The 20,145-nt window shown below is 36.6% G+C and overlaps 1 protein-coding gene across 1 annotated transcript; it reads right to left on the minus strand.

Moving 5' to 3' along the window:
- Positions 1-39: 39 nt before the first annotated feature.
- Positions 40-18,268, minus strand: LOC108470058 (protein SPIRRIG-like). The gene is given in 21 exon segments (XM_017771245.2): positions 40-411; positions 905-1,717; positions 1,719-2,065; positions 2,176-2,322; positions 2,452-2,758; positions 2,912-3,220; positions 3,478-6,474; positions 6,617-8,252; positions 8,333-9,447; positions 9,551-9,653; positions 9,736-10,414; positions 10,646-11,808; positions 11,979-12,093; positions 13,441-13,506; positions 13,608-13,799; positions 13,915-14,088; positions 14,383-14,439; positions 14,541-14,676; positions 15,608-15,693; positions 15,776-15,845; positions 17,509-18,268. Coding segments are annotated over 20 exon segments (10,707 nt in total). The 5' UTR covers positions 17,721-18,268; the 3' UTR covers positions 40-411; positions 905-921.
- Positions 18,269-20,145: the final 1,877 nt, after the last annotated feature.

Below are 20,145 nucleotides of genomic sequence, written 5' to 3' on the forward strand. Positions count from 1 at the left end.
ATTAGTTAACTTTTAAAAAAAAGCTATTAGAACACTCAATAGCAAAAATGATTTTGGGTGCGATGCACTTTTTCTTTTTCAGCTATACAACTTGATTACAAACAGTTAGCAAAATCCATCTCTATGTACATGCCAAACCCAGTAGAGGCTATGTTTTTCAAAAGCCATATATCCTCCACTTTTAAAAAAAACATGCGAGAAAAACGTATAGCTTGTCATTCCCACATCCAAAATGGAGAGAGTTGAAGCCACCATGCAAATGCATTGTAATAAAAAAAGCCTCAATGCTTGTAAATATGGGAAGGTTTCAAGAGATTTTACCTTTATAATCCCTATAAAGTCTATCCAAGCTGCTTTTGTTGTCTTTGCTTTTTGGCTTTTCATGCTATCATGAAGAGAGAATCTGTAATTCTGTTACAAAAAATCGGAATCTGTTAAAAGATAAGGTGTTTTTAACACAAACATAAAATTAGGAACTGATACTGTAGATGAAAATCGTCGGTAAAAGTATCATGGAAGTCTTTTATACTAAGAGTTGAATTACATTTTGTTCCTTCTACTCAATAAATTGACAAATTAGTCCCTACACATTAGATAAAAAAGCAAATTATTCCTTTTATTAAAATTTTCATCTATTTCTATTATTAAAAACTAATCCATATCCCTCAATATGAGGTACACGTGATTGTCGAGTTAATTTGTTAGCCATGTCAGTTTTTATAAATGGCTAGAGTTTTTAATAAAAAGGATCAATTTGCTATTTAATTTAATGTACAAGGACTAATTTGCCCCTTTTTTAGTAAAGGGGGCAAAATGCAATCTGATTTTTAGTATAGAGCCACCATAGTACTTTACCAAAATCATTCAATAGTGTTTTATTTTATTTTATTTTAAATTAGCACACCTGATTTGCAAGATCTTTCAGGGCGGTAACGTCCACGACAGCAAATGGCCACCAGAATCACCACTCAGCAACTGCTTCAAATCAGTAGTTAAGAAAAGCGAAGTAACAGGGTGCTTATGAAACGTCAATACCTTGTGGAGGAGCAATCTGTATTCTGGTGACTCGTCCAAAGGCAACCCTCCTGTGGTTCCAACGCTAGTTGAATTACTTATCGTCTCTATGTCAGTACAGTGAACCATATGCCAGACCTTAACAGCCCCATCGTGGTGACCTGTTACATACCAGTTTGTGTCCAGCCAATCAGAGAAGGTTGAACTTGTCACAGAGATTATATAATCAGATGGCACCTGGGATGTGCTAATTACTGCTAGACAGCATCCATTGATGCTCCAAACAGCAAACAGAGTTCCAGCAGCAGTCATAATTTCACCAGTTAAATCATTCACATAGACTGCAGAAACTGATGTTGGGAATTCGGGAAGTTGCCTAACGAATCTTAAGGAGCTGAGGTCCCATATGATAACAGTGCAGTCATCTGATCCGCTCACGATCAACATATAAGGCTGATTGACATGAAGACATGTGATTCTGGATCTGTGAGCACAAAGCACTTTCTCTAACATCAAACGATTGGAGGCACGCGGATGCTCCTCGCTGATTTTCCAAACATAAACTAGACCATCCTCAGCGCCAGTGACCAAAATGTGACCATCATGGCTAAAACCAGCACACTGAGTTTGGTTTCCTAAATGAAGATTCTCATGTGTTGAAAGGAGTCGATCTTGGTCAAAACTCAAAATCTCAAGCTGAGATCAGGAAACCCCATGCGACATATTTGGCATACATTCGAGGTTTAAGCTTAGTGTTTGCCTTGCCAATAAGAATTTTCTCTTGGAAAGTGACGATCTGAGTAATGGAATAAGAGCTTTTCCGTATTTCGTGTGGAACAAGAAGAGTTGAATTCTTCAGTGGATGAGGAGGAAGCTTTCTATCAGACCGCCTTTTCACGTGTGGTTTCAGGAATAGTTGCTTAGGTGTCTGTCCAAAATGATTGATCTGAGCTAGAATGGAAGCTTTCATTGAAGGATCTGTAACTGCATCTATATCCACACTCCCTTCATATGTGTAGTGGTAGAAAACATTAGCAGCTTTTTCAGCAGCCTGTCAATTGTAACAACAATATACGGAAAACTTAAGAATTTTCAACATCTTTCTCAAGTAATGTGTTTTTGAGTGTTGAAAATGTGCTTCAAGAGAATGCCAGTACCTACCTTCCCCCTTTGTTTATATCCAAAAATGAGGTCTATCCAATGGTGAAGATTTTCCGAAACAAAATCGGATTCTAAGGCCTCTCTATGCATCCGAATGAACTCCCTAGCACTTCCTTTAGCCCAAGGAGGAAGGTGAACGTCACCAACCTAGGGAAATATGAAACAAGAGAAAATGAGAAGTTTGTAAGTCTTAACGAACCACAAAATTTGGCAAATTACAAAGAAGAATTTATAGATCATACTATACAACTTAAAATTTTTTTAACCAAGACAGACCTTTTCCCCTGACTGTTTCTCACCCAAGTCAAGACTGAAGCGATTTTCCAAAAACTCAGGCATGTAGAAGAATTCTGGGATCAGTTCTTTCACATCTGATGTGTTACCCTTCCCTGCAGCACTCAACCAAGTGTCTCTTATGCTACTGAAAAGACGATCAGCATGATCGAACTGGCCACCCTGTAGCTTCTGGTTTTCCGCACTGAATGGTGGCAAGCGAAGGAGATAAAAAAGAACAATGCCAGCACTAGAATAGTGAGAACCATAATGAAATTTTGGGACCTCTGGGTCATCCCAGCTCTCATATCTGAAAAATAAAAGAGAATGGCAATGGTAAAGCATAGCATAGATACACAACCTAATACATGCATTTTAAAGACCATGTTAAAGAAAGTAGCACAAATGCATCAATATGATCATTCATATAATAGTATGATCTTGAATAAATATTGGGATTGACCTGGTCTTAAATTCCTCTTCTCCTTCTGGTGTCTGACAGCCCATTGGTTTTTCAAGTTTGCGGAAGGTTTTGGGATCTGACAAGTCCAGATTTTCACTCTCATAATTAGCAAGAACCCATGGGAAGACTGGGTATTGAGTAAGATCACTATATCCACGTCCTGCCAAGGTATTGAGATGCATGAGGTACTGGAAATTGCTGATTTCTCCACTTTGCCATCTCTTTGAGAAAGATTTAGCTGTTATTTTAAAGAGACGACCACCCTCATTGATTTCCTGTTTTGTTGATCCTGAAATTGTTGTGTCCAACCTGATGCAAGGAAAAGAACTACAAAGTAAACAATCTTTTTCAAGATTCAGAAGGTAAAGGAAGAAAGACAAGCACTTAAAATAATGAAGCATAAGCACAGCAAGGCACAGTTGTCATTGGCAAAGATAGATGAGGCTAGTGGATACAGCCTTTTCTGTACCTTTATATCGCCCTTCATTTTCAAGAAGTAGCTAATACCACACCATAAAGCTACCTTAAAAACAGAACTAAAAGTAGATGAGTGCTAGATTACATACATGCTGTTCCTTGGCAGATTCACGGCAACCAAATTTTTGTATACTTCATCTCTTTCTCTTTTGTGAAACACTAGGAGATCATTATATCCGTCCATGCTAAACAACTCAACAGCAACAGGACGTAGCTGGTAATCACGCTTTAAAATCTCATGAATGCTATCAAGCTTCCACATACGCCAAGGGTGAGGTAAATTACCACTGGCAACCACTTTCTCCTTTCCCCATGCACCACCATTGTAGGCCCAGGCTCTTCCCCCTATCAATGCCTTTGGTGTTCTGCCCCAGGATGAAGTTGCTTTTGATAGGCAGTCCATACTGCCAGTAACATCCTTCTTAACACCCAATGCCTGATCAATTACAGAGAGCTCATCTTCACATTCCTTCTCACATATGCAGCCAGTATCATCAATGTAAAAGTTCTCTATTACATATAAACAAAGTTCCCCTATCAGAAATATACCATCATGTTTGTCCAGACCAACTACTCGCTCACAGTTATATCTGAATCGAATCTTTTCCTGTTGTTCTAAATAAGGTCTGATTAAATATTCACTATCATTTTGCAGCGCCTTATCTAATTTATCCTCAGTAATTTTGATTTCATCAATCCTAACAGAAGGTGACAGCCCAGGAAATTCAACTTCAGATCTTCCTGGTATGCTTTCCGACATAGGAACAGAAACTGCACCAGATTTTGCACAATACTCAAGGGCTGAGTGAAGACTAGCTTCAGTTACACTGCTAGCTTTGTCATCATTCCAGCCATTTTTAACAGAAGTTACATCCTTCACGTCATCTGATCCTTTATACAATGATTCATCATATAGTTCAATTTCATTCAAAAGATTGAAAATAGCTTTGGAACCAGAATCAGAAACATCTGGACCATCCTCATTTTTTACCTTGGAAAGCTCCGTCTCACTTAATTCCAACTGCCCATCAAGAACATTTTGGATACTGTTAATTCTTAATTTACAGCACTCAAGCTTTTTGCGCATCCTGTATGGACCCTCAATGGGGCAAAGTTGCCATTCAGGATCTTTAGAAGCAGAGGGTTTACGGATTGGGAATATTCCTCGTTCATGTACAAGTTGTTGGAGATGGGTTTGCCATTCGCTTTCAGCATGGAGAACCCACCCATACTTATCCTGACGGACAACTCTCAACTCGGTAGACATTGTATCACGAAGCCCCTCCACTGCATATCTCCTTTCAGTCGCTTGCTCCCAGTGTTTTTGTTCAAACTTTGACGTATCTCGTGATCTTCTTCCCATTTCCCTCTTACGACGGCCCTCCATGCCTTTAATTCTTACTCCAGGAAATTTTGCTGAGCCAGAAACATACTGCTCCCACATTATGGCTGCACATTGCTCCAGTACTTTATTTATCATCTCTTCAGATGTCCGAAGCCAATCAAAGAAAGAAGATAAGTTTCCAGTCAACAATTTGTCAAAACCACCATGCAGTACATCTAGGCGCTGTCCTTTGTTAGGTTTAGAGACAAGCAGGTCTTCCAGAGAAGATTTTCTATGAACCAGTAAATACTTGACAACATCAATTGCCAGGTTCTGTACATTTCGCCTTTGGTCACGAATAAGATAAATTAAATTTACACAAAGACAGCAATTTAGATCAATATCAAGATTGGTTGGACAGAATATTATTTGTCGGTGAGCAACTAACAACTGCAAAACCTTGCTGATATCAGTTCCTGGATCATCTTGTGAAGAGTTTGTGAGTGATCTTTGAGTAGGTTCTGTTAGTAGACCGAAGGAGGAAACGAGATCTTCTTCCCCTATGCTAATCAGGAATGATGGTAGGAAGCAGTACAGTATCATCCTATTTGTATTCTTAAGAACTGAATGTACGTAAGCCTCAAGTTGTCTGCTACCTCTTGTAATAGACAAAAGACTCTTTCCAGTAGGAGCTGCATCTTCAATTCGACCATCTTTGTTTGCTAGTTGCAACATTGATAACAAGAATTCTAGAGTTTTCAATACACCAGCAGGTTGAGGGAAAGCGCCCATGTAAACACGATCAACAATCATCCAGCATAATGCATCTAAGTTTGAAGACCATTTGGTCTTATCTAACTTTTTCTCTTCTTCTTCATCGTCATGCAAGAGACGCCTTTCAATGAAGTTCATTAGTCTGCTTAGAAATAAACCTTGAAAAACCATCATAGATTCAGCTTCAACATATAGTGGAACCATTTCCAAGATGCTCTCCACAAATTGTGCTGCTTTTATTTGCTCTGTTAAAAGGTTAGCCAGTACTTCAGCTATAAAATCCAACATAGCAGCTGCCCCAGCTGAACAAGGGCCACCACCATAGCCAGAATCATCCATTTCCAGAAGAAGCTTTGGAATAACTGGAAAGGCAGTATTTGTAGTTGTTGATCCTGGAGAACCAGACTTCAAGTCAGAGGATTGATCAACACTTGTAGACGTAGAAGGCTCCATGGGGTTTTTGGATTCATTATGGTTTGAAGTTGAACTTAACCATGAAGTCAAAGCAATAATGGGAGATGGAGGAGCGAGGGGGCTTTTGGAATTTAATTTCTCAGAGCAAATACAAGAATCTGGACTAGCAAGAGCTACAGAACTCTGTGAATCTGGTGGTTGAATAGCCAGATTGTCGGTATTATGGCAGGTGAACTCATTTGTGCTTGAGCCAGTAACCTGATTGACACTATCACCATCTTTGCTCTGAGTAACTTGGACATCTTCCTGCAATGATTTCTTCGATTCCTCTTGGGATGTATTAGGTTTCATCTCTTCTTTATCTTCGGCACTGGAATTTGAAGAGACAAGCTTATCTTTAGAAGTTGAAGCTTGAGGGAAGCTTCCAGCACTAATAGAAGTTTTGTCAGACTGTTCCTGCTCCACAGGGAATCTAGAGGGCGCATTTTGCGAACTAGCATCATCACAATCATTCAAATTCTTCTCTTCTGTCTCTTTTGAACGCTCTCTTGCCATCTTCACTGTGTGACCAGACCTGCAAGCCAAAATACAAACAGAACAATATTAATTATAAGTCATATTAGAGAACATATAGCATTATAATGAGATATACAATTAATGTGAATAAAATTGTAGAAAATTAGAAGCATATAATGAGAATGTATCTCAAGACAAACCTAACACAAGAAAAATAGAGGTCAACACAACATTCTAGAAATTCTGTCCGTCTGCAAACAGCTGAAAAAGCAGGACACATCTTTGCCAAATCAACCATGAATCTCAGAACTGCAGTTGTAGCAGCAGGAGCAGATGCATCCCCACCCATTAGGCGTGCAGCATATGTCTTGTGCATGAGAGCTTCACCCTGAAGCTCCGCAGTCATGTCTGCATTTTCCTCCAGTTCTGCCGCAAGTTGGAAAAAATTTCCTGTTTGGCAAGCAATTATTGACTGCATGCTCAGCCTATCAAAGGTGGATTTTGCCATGGCAATTATAGATTCCAATAGTTCTATAAATTTCAACTCCACATGACCCCCATCACTTGGCATGAGTGCATGGAAGTCCAGCATACGAACTTCTGGCAATCTTGGATAAACTGGCTTCCCAAATATGAGGCAGAATAAGATATAATATATATCAGGAGAATCATAAAAACTAGGAAGCACACGCATAAGGCCTTGATAACCTCCACTAGTGCGAAATTTAAGAGCAAAAGTGGGAGAAGAAGCCAGACGTACACCAAGGAGAGTCATGATCCATCTCATACTAGTAGGATGAACAGCATCATCAAGAAGATAAGTCAATAATTTAGAAGAAACAATTCTATGCCACTGTTCAAGCATTTCTTCTGATTTGATGGTAACTTGAAGATCCACAAGCATCTCCAGAAGCAAATTCCTAACTATAACATGCTTTCCCATGGGCTCACGCATTATTTGATGATGTGGTTTCATCTCAGGTGGATCAAATGACATAATAACAAACCTAATCACGTTTTCAAGTTCAGATGCCAGGAACCCATCTTCCAATATAACCCCAAGGACTGCAACTAATTTTTCCAAAACAGGAACTTCAACATCACCGCGCTGCAAAGTCACCAACAAATGTTGAACAAGGTTGATTTGACGAAGAACTGTAAGGTTGTGATTCCTATACCAATGAACAGACACAAGTTGCTCTAGAAAATTTAACAGTGCAATTTGAATGGGAACTGGGGAAGTTACCCACAGTGTCCAGTCCAGCAAAACATGTTCTACCATATTTGCATTTGACAAGACAATGCAGTTTGAGGTTTCAGCTGGCAGATCAGCATTTTCTAGCTCTGAAGTATGACTGAACGAATCCTTCAGGGAAGAAAAATCATCCATGTCAAATTGATTTCCACCTGAAGATGTTTTATCACGGAACTTTGAAAGATTAAGATCCTCAAAGCTAGTTTCATGAATTGAGTCAGTAGGTAATGCAAAAGTTTGAATACATTCCAATTTACTTGGTTCGGAAAATGAAGCTTCACATGCAGCTATCTGTAAAAATATATCAAGACACTGCATATCAAATAATGACATCCTTTGACGCAGAAATAGAGCTAGCAAATGGTATCCTCTGTTTGTTTGCATCTCTTTTATGTTTTGAGGGTTGTGATGAAGTGCACAGGAAAGAAGGGACAAGGCCATATGGAGCATATCCCTAGTCTCAGCTGCCTCAACAAGGGCCAAAATGACAGACATCCCACCAACAGAGCGGATAGTATCACCGATAACAAATTGCCTACAGATATAGATATCCCCATGAAGTCGTCCAAACCGTGGTATACCTGCATAGACAGCAAAAAGGAGTAATTAAGATAACTAATTTTCACTACGATTACATGTAAAGTGAGAAATTGGCACTCACCTCCAATGGGAGAAGCAGCAGCTGACAGGGGATCAACCAGATTCAGCATGTAAGATGACCCAGATGCTCGAACAGCCTCTGTACAAGTTCCATCAAATGCAAATATGAGCTTTTTACCTGAGATCTGGAATGAAAGGTTTCCTAATCTATCCAAATCCCAAACAATTCCACTTCCATCTGCCTTAGGGTCTCCCTGCTTACTTGCACTGTCAAGCTTCTGTGTTCCAGGAGGTACAGACAAGTCAGCGTCTAAGGAGTCTAAGATAGCCATGCTACCACCCCCACAAGCCTGGTAGGGGACAAAACGAAGAAGATCTGCGTCTTGGAAAAGCCCTCTATACCCCCTACCAAGGATGTACATGAAACATATACAACCTGGCGTGAGCACTTCCTCAAAAAGATAGCAAGAACGGAGTCTCCATGTCAAGTCTCTAACCCTTGCAGACGTAACTGGAGTCCCAATATTTACCTGCAAAGGTTTTCCCATGGGAGAGGGTGAATATCCCAATTTTCCCGTTTGCATTAACTTCCCATCAAGATAAACATAAGCAACACTAGCTTGGAATAATCCAGCAAGAGCATTTGGTTTGCTATGAACAATAGCAAGATGATGCCACTGGCCTTCCTCCAGTTCTAATCCGGAAAATGATAAGGAGCAAGAGTTGCTAGTCGCAAGGGTAAGAACACCATCCTCTTGAAGATAAAGTTCAGCATAGAAAGTGCTGTCATCATCAACTGCATCAACAGAAAATATCCAGAGAACATGCTGATCATGATGCTGCCCATTTAAGCCAGTTTTCTTCTTGGGAATACCCGATTTGGCAGGCTCAGTTTCTTTTGCTTGTGTTTTAAAGAAGTTTTTAAACTGAAACCAACAGACAAACGAATAACCAGCAGCAGGCGGCCAAGATCTTTCTCCCAGAGACACCTGAAACGAACCATGCCCAACCTTGCTCATCTCCATTTCAACAAATGGAGCCAAAGAAACATTTTCCAAAACCATATCTTCCATGAGAATTAACCTATCCATCGTATCAACAACTGTATGACCGGATTTCATCAACCTCGTTTGTAGAATATATCTTAAAAGTGTTCGGAGTTCTGATGCAGACAATCTATTACCAGAAATACAAGCCTCATTTGAGAAATAACAGAAGACAGAAAAATCAAATAATTTGAGTAAATATAATGATTCCTAGGCATGAACACAAAGCCTACCTATATGCCCCTAGAACCTCAACTATCTTCAAAGCACAAGACAGTAAGAGTGAGGAGCCCGAAAGGAAGGGGTGAATTGTCTCCAGTAAAAGTTCCACAGAACCTAAATACATTGGAAAAGCAAATAGTAAGAAGCTAATGTCTAGTAATCAAGACTATAAAGGCAATAGAAGATTCCATCTCACCTACAGAGGTGAGATTTTCCAGATTGAAGGGGCCAGAACGAGCAAGCTTCTCAATAAAATTCAGCACTTCTAACTGCACCTTAGGAGTAAAAAGCAACAATGAACGGATCAGAGCTCTAATGGCACCAGCATTGTGTACTCGTTCCTTATCAGGATTAACCAAAAAACTAGTGAACTTATTTTCAGCCATATCTGCTGATGTGGCACTCTCCGGTGTTACAAAAGGTGGAAGGAGAATTTCAAGAGCAAGTTCCAATAAAAGCTGAATCACTTGCTTCTCATAATCCACACACAGCAACTGAGACTCGGAGAGAAGATCATTAAAGGTTTGTGATGATATGATAGCATGTAACTTTGTTCTGTTAATGGCATTACCACACACTGCAGCTGTCATAAGGCGCAATAAATATTTGAACACTTTGATGTGATCTAACAAAGAAGATTCTTCTGAGCGTCCTTCATGACCCTGAAAACTGTGGAGGGTGGTCAGCAGAAGAGAAAACCCACTGGCTTCACCAAAGACTCTCTGAGCTTTACTATTTACTCCTAGAATGCGCCACAATGCTCCCATTGTATCACATTTCGCATCACTTTGAAGCTTGTATTGATGTCCTGAAAAACTTGTAACTGTTCCACTCTTTAGAACTTCAATAATGGCTCCTAATTCTTCAGGATGACCCTGGAAAGGAAAGAGTATCCGGTTGGTGTTAACAGCTGTACAGGCAGTTCACTCATGCACAAAAGCATGCAAGGGAAAAAGGACATTTAGCATTACACCACTGGAAGTGAAGATCACGAATTCTCATAATGGTAGGGGAGAAAAGGCAAACAGGGGAGAAACAACATTCTTGCATGTAAAATCTATCAAAATTTAGATTTATCAAACAGAAAAACATGCATCTTAACAAACCTGCACATTATCTTCAGTGATCAAACATGACAATGTCCGAAGGACCCCAGCACGATGAACATTGGACACCAGGAAGGGGAGAACAGTGGTCAGACCATTGGCAGATCGGAATGAAGCTTGGCTAGCTTCAGCATCCTTCACTAAGGAAACCATACAGTCCCATGCAATTGCGATTGTATACTCAGCTTCAAAAATAGGAAACTTCCCTGAACCAGATTCCACAAACTTGGGCGAAGTAACAATAAGACCCTCACTGTCGAAGTGCTTCTTCAAGCTGCTAGAGCTGAATTTTTCCTCCAACTGATAGGCATTACCATCATGTTGGTTTTGTCCTAAAAGAAACTTATGTTGCTTCAAACCATCCAACAAGACTTCCAGCACACCTACTTCTCTAAGGACTTTCTTGTATAGTTGGTCAAAGGAGAGGAGCTTTACAAAAAAAGAAAGGATGGTGAGCTTTAACTCTGATGTAATTGGTTGCTGTAATAAGCAACATAGAGACAGCAGTTCCTGTTCAGGAACAAAATTCACTACGGTCACAGCATATTCAAGAATTTTCAAGATTCTCTCTTGCAATGATGAAGGAAATCCAGCCATGTTTAAGATCAAGAGAGGAACAGTCCTCACTTGCTGACACAACTTATAGTTTTCAAGATGACTTGAAAATATTTTAAACATTCTGTTTAATACTTCTGCCTGCAGATCCCTGCTCTCTGCCTTGAGAAAAATATCTTGCAACATCTGGACAGCTTCAAGGTCTTTAACTTTAGTATTTCCCTGTTCCCAAATTTCATCACCAAGACTGTCTGTAGATAGAGTTCGGGTTCTGTCATGGCCACCGGCTTTGGTGTGAGAGTATTTGGATTTTTTTTCATCAGGAGGACCTGTTTGAGCTAGGTTAACAAGAATATCAAGTAGCCTACTCAAAGTGGGTGAGACATTTTCAGAAGAAGAGTCCTCCTTTCCTATGGAATCCTTTTCTGCTGTGTCCTCAAAAACTTGAGCACTATTTGAATCACTATCTTTGTCAGCCTGGTGCTTCAAATAAATAGATTCAATGCCTTGATTCTGTGGGATGGAGGAAAGAACTAAAGCAAACTGAACAAGGAAGTGATAACCATGGGCATTATGTATATCTTCCCTAAGACTGAGATCACCAGCCTCTACAAATCAAAGTTGCATGATATCAACAATAACTCATGACAAAGTAAAATCTCGAATAAGAATCATTAAACAGAAGAGCCAAGACCAAAGAACTTTATGATACATAAACAAAATCTGTAATCATACTCTTCTTAAAGAAATCAACTAGGGAAAATCACGAACCAATTACCTGGTCTATATGACAACTCCACACATTCAAGTAACAAGTCCACAATGCCAACAGTGTAGGCAGGGTCCCCACAATCTGGATTAAAATCTTTGACAGCAATTAGAAGAACCCTTATCTGCACAAAAGGATGTGTAGTGTATATAGGAAATATTTAATAATGAAAAGGAAACAAGTAATAGAACAAATACATAGCTGAGAAAAATATAAATAAGAAGATTGCTGAAAGAAACAGAACAAGACAAAACAAAGTTAACAGTTAAACTTGGTTGCATTGTGAGAATAAGAGATGTCATCACAAATCAAAGGTAAAAATAAGGCTTCCAATGACATGCCTTCGCTAGTGTCTAAAATCCTAAGATTACATTATTACAGTGGCCCTAACCCAGGTGAGATGAATGTGAACTGTTTCTGTCTATAGTCATAAAAAAGGAATCCACATAATGCAGAAAGCGAAACAGAGAGAGAGAGAAGACACATAACAGACTGCATTAAGGCTTGTCAAAAACAAATATCTCAAAGTCTCACAAGTCACCCACTGCATCTTAGCAAAAGCTTTACTATTCTGCTTAGTTAAAATGCAGAGCACAGGTACAGGATGAACTATTCTCAAAACCATCATATAAGACATTACAATAAAAAAATCCTTCATAATAATATTTAATAGAAGTTATACAACAAGATGCAGCAATTAAACAAAAAGTGGGCAATAAGAGAATGACATGTAATGTAAGCAATCAACAATATATTGAAATTATGTACTGAAGATTCAGAAAGTAAGTAGAATAAGAGGAAGAAATAGCACTCTAACTGTATGATCTTTCGAAAAAAGATAAATTTAAACAGGTAGTGAAGGTTTAAATCCTTCTGGCTTCCTTAAGTTTTTGTCTTTAGATGGACTAACATCAAAGATAATGTGACTAGACACAAATCAACATTGCTCTTTGCTTACCAAGATCTTTCTGTCTGATAAATCAATGTCTTAGATACAGTTATTCCAACTAACAAAAAACTTAAAACTCTAAAACAGTGAAGAAGCCTGTTAAATGGGTTGACCATTGCCACTGCACTTTAGTTGATGCCCAGACAAAGAGACTTAAGGAAGCATCCTGCAGTAACTCCCAAAAAAAGTCGCCTCAACGATTCCACTCTTAGTCAATACAGAGATTCTACCCTCACTTAAATCATGGAATTCACTGCTTTCCAATTTTTTGCCTAAATTGCTCTAGTAAATACCCAAGTTGGTGAATAGTTCATATCTTGCTGCCTGTATAATTCATCACTGTTTCACCCATAATCAACTGTAAACAAGCCTTAAATGCACAGACAAGAACGTGATCCAATAACTAAAGATTCTCTAAAGCAGAGGAGACTATTGTTAAAGAAGAAGAAAGAAAAGACACAGCATGCAGCAAGCAACCTATGTTCTTCAGATATGCTTTTAAAATTTTCCACAAAGGCATACCAGTTGATGTTTGTGTATGTATTGGGCCGTGCCTCCATTATCATTGACCAAAAGCAGTCCAAGGATCTGATGGGACAAGCAAATTATAACAGTTAAAATTTGGCAAATGAAGCTTGTAAGGACCTCTTTATGGTTATGAACATTTATATTAAAACACAATAGCTTACCTGCATAGCATGTCTATGAAGTTGTATGACGTGCACTGAAACAAAACCTTCCTTATACCTTGAGAAAGCAGTTAAAGATCCATTGGCAACAGTCTGAAACAGCAACATCAGAGAATCGTCCTCAATTAAACTCTGTGCTGCTGAAGGATGACCTGCTAATGCTTTCATAATATGCACAATGCTTCCTTCTACCTGAATGAATAGCAATAAGTTTACAGTCAATCCAAAAGACATTATCCAAGTCACCTCTGTTCAGAATATTCAACTTGTGAACAGATACTGCTGTAGATATTCATACAAAAACCACCTCAAGTCGGCAGGCTTGTCCATCAGCAACTGAATCCTTTTCAGCTGGCAATGATTCCTCAGAATCAGTAATTTTTGGCTTCTGATTAGCCTCATCAAGACTCAAAAGTGCATTCAGAATTTGAACGAGACAGCAAAATATCCCAGAATCAAGGAGAGCTTGTTTATCAAAAGGCTGCAAACAACAGAAATGATAACAACAATTAACAGTTTAAATATAAAAAAGAACAGAATTTGGGATATCAAGTGTGGTGCAAAATTATAACAAACACTCATCCATATCAATCACATTACTTCAAAAGATCAAAGTGTATAGGTTAGTTATTTTACAACATAATTCAATAATCATTAGAGGTTGGACTACCTATCTTCAGGTGGAAATGACATAAGCTTCTCACAAGCAATAAATTTAATGACAAGGTTCCAACTACAGTATCATATTATGTTATTAAAGATGAATGAAATATACCCCAGACACAAGGACTTCAACAGCGGTCAACAAATTTGATCCGGTGCTGCTGCCATCCTGCAAATCAGAGTACAATAGCTAATTGCAAAAGAGAAACCTGGAAAACAATATGGATAATATACATTGAGATATAAAGCACTTAGATCCCTGAGCCAAACCTTGGTGACTTCAGAGAAAAACTGTATTACTTTTGATACATCCAAAGATCTTATTTTGCTGCTAAGTTTTAACTTTTCAACATTCGTTACAAATGCTCTTCCCACAACGAAGGAGAAGATATGTGTTTCTACTAACCTGTAATGAATTAAACCTCTAAATGTCGGTCAACATGCTCACAGTTGGAGAAAGTCAGAAAGCTCAGTACTATTTGAATTAAGAATACAGACAATCAATTCATACTACTAGAGATGTGCAGTACAGGGCTAATAACTAACCAGGAAAACAGCACATACAGAAATAATCAAACTATTTACTAAGTAGAAATGCAAAATTGATTAATATTATTCATTATATTATTCAAATGATACAAAGAAAATCATTAATTGATGATTTCTTTATGGGATCTGAAGCTGAAGCAAATGAAAACTTCACTTACAAAGAACTAACTTTAATTACAAAAATCTTGATAAGAAGTAAGTTTTCGGAAGGAGAAAACTGTATCGACTAAAAGGCCACCGTCTATATAGTTTGGATAAGTTTTCGGAAGGAGAAAACTGTATCGACTAAAAGGCCACCGTCTATATAGTTTGGATAATCAAATGTTCTACTATATTTCCTAGAATGGATCTTAGCTAATAATAAAAGCCAGCATAAATCAAGTAAGATAATAGAAAAACAAAACTATTCTAACTGCAACCAGATCAAGTCACAACAAGAACGAATCAAAAAAGTATGACCAAATATCAGAAGATGCGATGCAACATAAATAACAGGAGCATGAATTTAGATGCCCAAACTTTGTCGAGTATGGCTATCTCCACATCAAAATAGTTTATGATGGAACATGTAAGGTTATAATGGTACTGAAGTGGAGTTTCTTAATAACTCAAACAAGTTGATGAGCACTGGAGAGAACAAAGCAACTGTGGCAACAGTGCTTAACAATGTGAATATGAAAGGGAAAGTTTTGCTCGATGATCAGAAAACAGCAAGAATTGTTGACAACTACTTTATCAAAATAAACCATGTGATATAAGAGAATAGACAGGACAATGAGCATTCATACTGGGTGACTAATTGAGCTACGTTAGCGTGCAGCTTGACTAATCTACAAAAGGCATCTACAGTCAAACTCAAGGCCATTTCTTTCTCCTGCAAAGACAATACAAACATAAGGGAATTTGTAATGGTACATAAAAGACTGCTAGGAATTAGAATATCAAGGAGAATGAACCTTTTCAGAATTGGATGAGCAGAACTCTTCCCAAAATCTATTAAAGTCCAATTCCAATTCATGTTTGTCTCTGCTGTAACAAGGGGGAAAAAAGGTAATGTCACTTTGGAAGGAATGTTGCATCCATAGAACAAAAGAAGTGGAATCCGAAAAAGAAGATACATTATCACAGTTTTTTAATTTAAAAATGTAATTAAATAATAGACACGATAAAACATAAGAAACAAATGTATCCACTTAAATCATAATCAGATAGAGGGGAATTTACAAGTATTATTATATGATTAGATGTTGCACAACTAGAAAAACAAAAGAAAAAGTAGCCCAACAATTGAAAGTTAAACCAAATCTTGAACACCAAATATTTTACATAATCTCGTACACTACAAATTGGTATAATGGACTAACAAAAAGGCATATTACCAGTAAACTATTAAACTCCCAATTTTAAAGAGAACAGGATGCAGTAGCACAAAAAAGGATCTTGCTCCGTTATCAATAGATTCTAAAGCAAAACAATTTTTTTAGAGAGAGAGAAAGGACAAATTGCAGGACCTTTTTTGTGACTAAAGAGCATCCCAACATCTTTGATCCCTGTGATAGATGATATTAACATTCTGTTTTATTACTGCTTAAACTTAAAATTTCAGTAAATAAAACATCCATGCATTGACAAACCAAACATCCACACTGCTCCAAAATGTAAATGCAAGCTCACACCTAAGACTAATTTCAAAATCACCTATCATTTAAATCCCACACCAGAAGTGTCAACTCTTCTCAAAATGCCAGGGAATGGAGTTTACAAATGGACTTCAGGAGTAAGTGAACCTTTAGCAAAGGCACAACAAAACTTCAGATTCCTGAGAATAGAAAAAAAGACGAGAAAGAAAATCCCCCAACTAGTAAATAGAGAGGTAGCATTTATCCTATTCAGGCACTCATCCTATATTCTATAATTGCCAGCTAAATTCCTATAGCTCCTCCCATTACATTAATAAGACCTTCAACACAAGCTTGGTCCAATCCTCAGTTAAAATACACCTAGCTATTCATTTTTCTAATAGAACACATCGTATGTAGCTCCGAGAACTTCAATAAGATCATTTCTAGCTCATCTTTTTCCTATTTTTCCTTTCTGCTTCATCATATGTTTTTGGTCTCTTTTGATCTTTTAGGAGAAGCAGCTAATCAGAGCTACCAGAACTTGCATGAGTTAGCTCGATCACCAACTTTATTAATGGAGTAATAGTTGCTCTAACAGATACAGTACTAGCCTACAATCAGCAATACTTAGATACCACAAGACTACACATTAGCACCTTAAAATTAGGTTCCTCCATGCATAATAATACATCTAACAGTACCAAAAAAACTCTTCCAACAAAATTTATATCTTTAAATTTTCTTCCTTGTAGAAAAAGCAACAAAATACAAGAAAATCTCATCGGAGCCTAGGCTTACTTTATCAGAAACTAAATAAATTAATAAAGCACACGCCATAACTGAAATCATACTTCTAATTGCCCGAAATAAATTGGAGATAAACGTTAAAGGCGGTCAACGGCAAGTAAAGCAAACAGAATTTCTTTTTTAAAATGAAAATAAGTAAAGCAAACCACTATGATTCTACCAGTTCACGTCATAAGTTAATCATCATTAGCTGATGAAAATGAAAACAGATAAAAAAAACAATATAAATTATTCAAAAAGATGAAAATAATAAATCAAACCTGGAAGAAGAGGAATAAGCAAAGTCGTAATGAGTTGAGAAAGCATTGGCATCACGATTGGAAGGAGGGGAAGAAGACGAAGAAGAAGAAGCAGCAACTGTGGAAGCAATGGAAGCAGCAGTAGAAGATTGAGGAGGTAAACCGACCTTTTCCTTGATGTCCTTAAGCAATGATGCCCATTTCATCGTTTTCCTTTCCGATCCTTGAATCATTTACGATCGCGCCTCCCTCCTCTCATCCTACGCCGCTGTAAACGCCAGATCATTACGTTCCAGAAATCACGTCTACAATTATTCCACCTCCGATTATTCCCCCCAATCCAACTCCACACCAAAAAAGTTTTAAAAAAAATAAAAAAAATCAAATCCAAAGCAAATCAAATCAAAATTTGGAGAATGAAATAATTACAAAAAGAAATCAAATGAATTTCAATTAACGCATCGATCCAAATAGCATAACGAAATTCGCGATTAATCTATACTTTTCTCTTTTCTTCTGTTTTCCTTTGGTCGGCTTAATTTTCAAATTTGCAGTCGTTTGTTTTTTCGAAGGAAATGTGAACTTGGTATTTTTTAACCCTAAAACAGAGGAGATTTCGGTTAGGAAAAAGAAAATGATGATCATCATCATCTCTCAAAAACGACTCTCTTTTTTTTTTCTCTCCCTCTCTCTCTTTTTCTCTGGTGTTTTTTTGGACGGCCACTTCGCGCCTTTTTTCTCGCCATATATATCTTTCTTCTCTGCAGCCTTTCTTTTTTAATTTCCCAATTAATTAATTAATTAAGGCTTATTCATTTATTTATTTTAATATCTATAATAATATGCGTAAATTACTCAGAAATCAAAAATAAAATAAAATATATTTATAAAAAAATATTTACTACTAGTTTTAAACTTCACAAACAAGTAAATACGGTGAAGCTAGAGTATTCTTTTAAAGCTAAAAATTAAATTGTAATTTTTACGATTATAAAAATATAATTTTATCATTTTAATAGTCTATATTTTTATAATTTTTAAAAATAAAATTAATTTTTATCATTTTAGGGACTAAAATATAATTTTATTTTTATTAATTTAAAATTTTAAAATTTCCAATTTAAGAAGTAAGGGCCCTTACCAAACTCCCTAGTTACGTCCCTACTAGCAGGGTTAGGCATTAAAAATATTCTGAAATATAATAAAATATTAAAAACAATTAAAAGATACATGTGGCAATTTTTTAAGACGATTTTTGGAATAAACAAATATATTATTAGTGTAATAAATATTAACTCTCATAAAAAGTATTAAGCTTTTTGTATTCGCTAAAACTTTTAACTCCATAAGAAGAGTTATGTTATTTTTAAGAAATTAATATTTTAAGAATTAGAGTGGTCAAATTGGTCTTATCATTGGTTCTTAATTTGATCGGTTTGATAAAAATATTAAAATTTAAATTTTATCCAATCAATTTAATATCATTCTCCGATTGATACCTAACGATACCCAATTTAAATTTTTTAATTTTATATAGCGATTATAATTGATAATTTTAATAGGACATGTAAAAATGTATAGAGCATGTAATTTGTAATGTTTATATTTATATGAATTGTTAATATTTTAAAATTAAAAAATATTTTATACATTTTAGTAAAGTTTGAAAATACCATAAGCAAGGTATAGTCGTAACACATACTAGTTTAAAATGTAATAAAATAATAAAATTTAAGTTTTTTTATTTCTAAATAAGACACCTTGTTTACGGAATTGTTTTTTTTTTTTTTACTCCAAGAGCAAAGTCAAAAAATTATTTTAAAGAGATGAAAGATGATTCATAAAATTATTAAGAAATAAAGTACAATTTTATTATTATGTTAACTTAAAATTTTCTAAAATTTAAAGGGTCTAATCGACAAATTTATCATTTCTTTTGGAAGCTAATTGTCTTCGCCCATAAGGGCATCAAATATTGACACTAAATATGAATATGTAATAATTTCAAGCATAGTTTTTGCATGAGAAGAATATATGAAAATAAAGGAATAATATAATTGTCGAAACTATTTTTTTATTTCGATTTAAAAATAATGGATCGATTTTTCGGAAAGCGAAAATGGAGTCGCCACTAATCTTTTCTTGTTAGGTGTGATCGGATCACCAAAAAATTTGGGTTGTTTTAATAAAACATTTTGGTTTACTAAAATAATGATTTTAGTCTACGAAATTTTGAGAAAAAGGTTCGGGACTCGGTTACGTATGAGGAATGATTAGCACCCTCGTTACGTCCAAAATTGGTACCAAATCGATTAAGTACTGTCCTTATGTCTAAGCTTTAAAAAATGTTTTTGAAATGTGATTCCTTTTTGATAACATTTGAGTAACTCAAGTTAGTCATCAAAATTCTCTTGCCTAAGAGGAATATAGTATCACATCCAGCACGATAGGACATGATGAATTTTGACTTCAAAAATTTATATGTTGAAAACCGCAAAAGGATGCCAATTATTTAGTCCAACGAGAGAATCGAAACCCAACACGGTAGGGCACGGTTCTTCGAATTTCCAAACGTTGAACATTGTCTCGCTTTGGAAAACGTGAATGAAATTCCAAAGGGATATTCGATTATTTTGCACAAACGAAATTGCAACCCAA

Source organism: Gossypium arboreum, chromosome 8 (assembly GCF_025698485.1).
Source record: "Gossypium arboreum isolate Shixiya-1 chromosome 8, ASM2569848v2, whole genome shotgun sequence".
NCBI lineage: Eukaryota > Viridiplantae > Streptophyta > Magnoliopsida > Malvales > Malvaceae > Gossypium > Gossypium arboreum.